The following is a 6876-nucleotide window of genomic DNA, read 5'->3' on the forward strand; positions in this document are numbered from 1 at the left end:
ATCTGGTCTGATTTAGGGAAAGAGAGAAAAGAGAAGTTGTTTAGAGCTATGACAAAGTAATTAGTAGTAGAAATGTTGAGATTCTTTAGTAAACTACTTTTAGTAACTACTAATACCACATTGGGGAAAAGCAACTAGTCATATTTATAACCTTAGCTAAAGGAATAGTTTACCCAAAAATTAAAATTCCAAACCTGGAACAACTTGAGGGTGAGTAAATGAGATTTTTCATTTTTGGGTGAACTGGCCTTTAAGTAAAAGTATTATCTTGCATACTTTAATATACTTAAGGTATTGAGAGTAAAAGTAAAGGTAAAGGTATACAGTATTGTTCTGAAAAAATATTAATATGCATTAATATTACGGCTGCACTAATGTGTATGTTGCATTTTACTTCTGAATATGTTCAAGGTTATTAAATTTAAAGTCGCCTACTACATATGGGTAGTTTAATCTACAACAATGCATCATGTTGTAAAAGACCATATTTGTATAGTGTTGCTGTCCTCTGAGAAAAAAAAGAAAACGTCTCGGTTACATGTGTAACCCTTGTTCCCTGAAGGAGGGAACGGAGACGTCACGTCGGGACCAACGAATGGGAATCTCGCCAGAGAGACCAATCCACTTCGAGTGTAAATAAATGAGCCAATGGACATTGGCATGCGGAATTCGCATCTGGCTGCCACACCCCACAGCACGGATATAAGAAGCAGCAGGTGCACCGCATTCATTCATGTTTTCACTGAGGAGCCGAGCAGGTGACCCGGCAGCTCAGTGGTGGTACAGCAACTGTGGCGACGGGACGTGACACCTCCGTTCCCTCCTTCAGGGAACGAGGGTTACACATGTAACCGAGACGTTCCCTTTCAGTTGGTCACTCTCGACGTCCGTGGAAATACACATATCACAATCACTCATATGGGCACTAGCCTCACACCATATTTCCGAAATTCATTGGATGAAAGGCCTGGCGGTGGACGCTCCGCCACGTCCGGCCACTGGAGTGCTGGAGGACTCGACAGGGTTTGCCTAGTTAGGGAACTCTCTGGAGAACTAGGCGTTATGGACGCTGCAAAGACTCTGAACCGGGCCTCTCAGTGCCGTTACCCGTTTGAGGTTCGACGCGTAGTCTATAGAACCTAGCAAACGTGTTAGGAGTCGCCCAGCCCGTAGCTCTACAAATATATGCTAGCGAGGCACCACAAGCCAGCGCCCAGGACGATGCGACACCCCTAGTGGAGTGAGCATGCAGCCTGAGCGGGCAGGGCACACCATGTGCCTCATAGGCAGGGCTGGGTCTGCCTCCTCCAAGGGCAGCGCTTGCAGGTTCACCACCTGGTCCCTGAAGGGAGTGGTAGGAACCTTGGGCATGTAGCCGGGCCGGGGTCTCAGTGTTGCACTGGAGTCAGCCGGCCCAAACTCAAGGCACGATTCATTGACCAAAAATGCCTGCAGGTCCCCCACCCCCTTGATTGAGGCCAACACAGTCAGGAGTAGGGTTTTCATGGAGAGAAACTTCAATTCGACTGACTCCAAGAGCTCGAAGTGAGCAGTTTGTAGGGCTCTTAGCACTAATGATGCTAAATACCAAGAGGGTAAGGAGGGGGGCCTAGGAAGATTTAACCTTCTGGCCCCCCTAAGGAACCTGACGACCAGGTCGTGCTTCTCCACCGACCTTGCCGCTATGGGGTCGTGGTGTGCAGAGATAGCAGCAACGTAAACCTTAAGGGTGGAGGGGGACAGCCTACGCTCCAACACTTGCTGCAAGAAGGAAAGCACGGCTCTGATCGAACATTTCTGGGGGTCGAACAACATTTGATGAACAGGTTCCACTTCAAAGCATAGGCCCGTCTCGTGGATGGTGCGAGTGCTGAAGCGATAGTGAGTGCTACCTCATAAGTCGCCAAACTGGTTCGCAAGCAGATACAAGGGTCATTGGAGGCACTTCGGGACAGTTTTATCACCACAGACTGAAACATGTTTAAGCGGGCTGCTGCATACAATAACACCACAGACCTCCACAGACACAGAGACTGTCACTGCCTACATTACCGTGTGCATTGATGATGTAATGGCCACAAAGGCCATCACTGTATGGGCCAGTTAGAAGCCGTGGCTGACAGGGGAAGTCTACAGGCTCCTGAAGGCTCAGAACGCTGCCAGATCCCATCCATCATCACAGACTGAACCCCATTGTCCATCATGATAGACCTCCACAAGACCAGTTGAAGCCAGATCTCCCACAAGTCTCACGTTAACCTCCTGTGTCGGCTGCTTCAGTCTGGCATCTTCAGCCAGTGACAGAAGATTCAGAGATTTTACTTCAATGTAATGTGTTTAACCTCAGCTAACTGTGCAATTCTTGCTGCAACAGACATGTTTGGTTGTGAAATTCCAGTTGATCACTGAATAGTGATCAATGAATATTTAATATTTAGGAAGTATGTTTACAAATATGTTTATTGTGACATTATTATTATTATTATTTCTAAAGAATAGAATTAGAATAGAGGGTGCTAGAGTTAGAGGGTCAAATACAGATGGAAGAGATGTGTTTTTAGTCGATTCTTGAAGATGGCTAAGGACTCAGCTGCTCGGACTGAGTTAGGCAGGTCATTTCACCAGGAGGGAACATTTAATGTAAAAGTCCGTGAAAGTGATTTTGTGCCTCTTTGGGATGGCACAATAATGCATCGTTCACTTGCAGAACGCAAGCTTCTGGAGAGCACATAAGTCAAGTAATGAATTTAGGTAAAGGGGAGCAGAGCCAGTGGCGGTTTTGTAGGCAAACATTAATGCCTTGAATTTTATGCGAGCAGCTATTGGTAGCCAGTGCAAATTGATAAACAGAGGTGTGATGTGCGTTCTTTTCGGCTCATTAAAAATTTATCTTGCTGCCACGTTCTGGATTAATTGTAAAGGTTTGATAGTACTGGCTGGAAGACCTGCCAAGAGAGCATTGCAATAGTCCAGCCTGGATAGAACAAGAGCTTGAGCAAGGAGTTGTGAAGCATGTTCCGAAAGAAAAGGCTTGATCATCTTGATGTTGAATAAAGCAAATCTGCAGGACCGGGCAGTTTTAGCAATGTGGTCTGAGAAAGTCAGCTGATCATCAGTCATAACTCCAAGGTTTCTGGCTGTTTTTGAAGGAGTTATGGTTGATGTGCCTAACTGGATGGTGAAATTGTGATGACACGATGGGTTTGATGGAACCACAAGCAGTTCTGTCTTGGCAAGGTTGAGTTGAAGGTGATGGTCCTTCATCCAGCAAGAAATGTCTGTTAGACAAGCTGAGATGCGAGCAGCTATCGTCGGATCAGAATGGAATGAGAGGTAGAGTTGAGTGTCATCAGCATAGCAGTGAAATGAAAAGCCATGTTTCTGAATGGCTGAACCTATTTACCCTGTATCTACATGTAACAAGGGGGAAACAAGCACCACTTTAATTTGTGCTTGTCACTTCCTTGTTCCTCGTACTTACAGGGTAAGTGGCTACAACAAATTGTTCCAAAACTATTGTTGTTTAGCACAGTAGGTCATACACACCAGGTAATATGATTGATAAATTCACTCCACTCATCTCCATTGTAGTTTCTGGGTAGATACTCATTACTCATGTCATCCATTTGATTCCTGATATTAGAGAATATCAGAGCGTTGAACTGAAAACCTCTGAGCAGATCACTTTCTCATGACTCTGATGGAGAACGCTTGAGGAAAACTATATTTCACACAGTTCATCCACTGGGATCAAGAGGAAGTGGATGAGATTCTGTTGTTCTGAATTAATTTAATCACCTTTGTCTCAAATCATATCTCCAGAGCTTCAAGAAGTAAAGCTTCATCCTTCACCATCAGGTCTGTGCGATGCAGCAGAGCTTCCATCATGTGAAAGAGATGCTGCTCCACACAAGAGATCTTATGTGAAACTCAGCGTTCAGGAGAGATACTGAAGGACGTGCTCCTGCAGAACAAGCTCACCTGTGCAGACGCTGTACTCCTACATCTATACCTGCGTCTGGAAGGTTGTCTTGAGGAATGAGTGAAGATCCTGCCATCATCCTCCATAAGCTTCAGTCCAAAAATAAACACCAGCTGATACATTGAGCCGATGTGATGGAAACAGAATTTGGGTTAAAATAAGACCAGTGTATTAATCAAACTGTGCTGAGGAGTTCATACCTTCTCCATAATGTCCTCCTGAAGTGGCTGATATTCACTCCAGGAAAACCCATCTGATGCTTCAGCCAGATCCCATCCGTCATCACAGACTGAACCCCACTCTCCATCATGATAGACCTCCACAAGACCAGATGAAGCCAGATCTCCCACAAGTCTCACACTGATCTCCTGTGTCGACTGCTTCAGTCTGTCTTCTTCAGCCGGTGACAGAAGATTCAGAGATTGAGAGATTTTACTGAAAACTGCTCAATGTTTTAAAGCCATTAATAAAACGTGTTTAACCTCAGCTAACCGTGCAATTGTTGCTGCAACAGACATGTTTGGTTGTGAAATTCCAATAGATCACTGAATATATCACATTTAATATTTAAGAAATATGTTTACAAATATATTTATTGTGACTTTGTTTTAATTTCTATAAAACTCATGCAAATCCTTCCAATTCAAATGCTGCAAACAATGTATTTTACATTTAAAAACCAAAGGTTTATAACCAAACAGGCTCCAGTGCTGTGCTGAAACTCTTTTTTTTCAAGGGCAAATGTGTCAACTGTTAGATGAAAAGCATAAGGATGAACACAGTCTATGTGCTATTGTGCACATACAGAGGAAGCATGTTACTTTATAGTTGAATATTAATTTATAACAAAGCCAGCAATACACTAGGTGCCTGATGGGAGGGGGAATTTAGCATCAAATGTATCTGAAAGTGAAAGTGACGTGTAATGGTAGTATGGTAACCTGGCATGGAGTTGATGAATGAATCATGTACAAACTGATCAGGTTGTGGGTCAAATTGGAGGACACACAAATGTTTGTTTTTAGTAGGCTACTCTTCACCAAACCCATACTACAAAAGAATCATGTAAAATACTTGTAAACCTCGGTATTATTATTTGTGACATTAGAATAGGCTACAATATATAAATTAAACAATAATCTCTTAAACATTTTTTCTAATTTAATTTAACATTTTCATTTCATTCACAATTTTATTAAACATGGACCTTTACTTTCATTATTTCTGCTATTGCTTATTCATTTTGTAAATGTAAGCTATTAATTTAAATTATAGACAAGTGCAAACTGGGTGCTTAAAACAAATGTAATTGGCTACATTTACAAAATCAGGTGATATGTTCGCCCATCTATGCAAATGTCTCTTTATGTATAGAGACAAAAGAATGAGGTTAATCACTGTCTGTCACTTCAGTTTATAGTGATCATGTATATTTGCAAAGACACTGATGAATACACCACCAAACATCTTCAGCTTTTGGTTTTATTTCTCATCAAACACAAAACAACTGTAAGCAAATAGTGTTAAATCATAACACTAGTTAGTCTATGTTAGTAACCCTTGTTTTAGTTAAATGTGTTGTTTTATAGATGTTTTGCCATCTTAAAGGGTTAGTTCACCCAAAAATGAAAATTCTGTCATTAATTACTCGCCCTCATGCCGTTTCAAACCCGTAAGACCTTCGTTCATCTTCGGAACACAAATTAAGATATTTTTGATGGAATCTGAGAGCTGTCTGACCCTGCATAGACAGCAACACAACTGAAATGTTCCCAAGTCCAGAAACGTAGCAAGGAGATCTGTAAAATAATCCATGTGACATCAGAGGTTCATCCGCTATTATACGAAGCTACGAGAATACTTTTTGTGGGCCAAAAAAAATAACGACTTTATTCAACAATTCGTCTCCTACGCATCACCCTGGTGCCATTTTGGAGAATATCCTTACGTATGCTGTTCTGTGTCAGCTTCGTCACACGGATACGCTGTTTCCATTCAGATCAAATCACAACAATGTAGGAAACAGATCCGGCGTACGCAGCTGACACAGATTCACATATTCTCCAAAAAGGCACCAGGGTGATGCGAAGGAGATGAATTGTTGAATAAAGTGGGGTTTTTTTTCTTCTTTTGTGCACAAAAAGTATTCTCGTAGCTTCGTATAATTGCGGTTGAACCACTGATATCACATGGATTATTTTACAGATCTCCTTCCCAGCAAGCAATTTGCGTTTAAAAGACGTCTATTAGCCGTCTAAACACAGCCCAGACGTCTAGGCTAAAACAAGGCTAAATTTGGGCTGTCAGTGAAAATTTAATAGACATCTAATCATAGCCCAAGAATAGACTAGTCATCAATTAGACCGCTATTAAACGACTACATATATACGTCTAATAGACGGTAATAGACAACAAAATTGTAATCCATCCAAACAAATTAAATACAGCTTGTATTAAGGAAAATACAATTTTTAACAACTTGGACAACTTAAGATAATACAAAATTATAAAAATACAAAATGACAAAATAAAATTTTAGGTTTTCTGGACAAGTTTCTGGACTTGGGAACATTTCAGGTCTGGTCTGGTCAGACAGCTTTCAGATTCCATCAAAATATCTTAATTTGTGTTCCGAAGATAAACGAAGATCTAACGGGTTTGAAATGACATGAGGGTGAGTAATTAATGACAGAATTAAATATACGGTAGGGGTGGGCAATATAGCCTCAAAATTATATCACGATGTTTCAAGAATATTTGCGATAACGATATTTATGACGATATATATATATAAAAAAAAAACATGGAACGTTTTACTGGTGATTGCAGCTGGCAGGCAGCAGCATTTATTAGTGCAAACAAAATGAAGGGCATTTTCCATCCTTTTCCAATGA

General features: G+C 41.4%; 1 protein-coding gene across 1 annotated transcript in view; it reads right to left on the reverse strand.

Moving 5' to 3' along the window:
- Positions 1 to 3810: 3810 nt before the first annotated feature.
- The window catches only part of LOC107666960 (gastrula zinc finger protein XlCGF57.1-like), a 28356-nt gene continuing 25290 nt past the window's right edge, over positions 3811 to 6876 (reverse strand). Inside the window, exons 3-5 of the mRNA XM_016458516.1 lie at positions 4183 to 4376; positions 3982 to 4095; positions 3811 to 3900 (exon numbers count right to left, since the gene is read on the reverse strand). Of these exons, the coding sequence (XP_016314002.1) occupies positions 3811 to 3900; positions 3982 to 4095; positions 4183 to 4376 (398 nt within the window). The remainder of the gene's footprint in view (positions 3901 to 3981; positions 4096 to 4182; positions 4377 to 6876) is intronic.

Source organism: Sinocyclocheilus anshuiensis, unplaced genomic scaffold, assembly GCF_001515605.1.
Source record: "Sinocyclocheilus anshuiensis isolate Anshui unplaced genomic scaffold, SAMN03320099.WGS_v1.1 scaffold1523, whole genome shotgun sequence".
Taxonomy (NCBI): Eukaryota; Metazoa; Chordata; class Actinopteri; order Cypriniformes; family Cyprinidae; genus Sinocyclocheilus; species Sinocyclocheilus anshuiensis.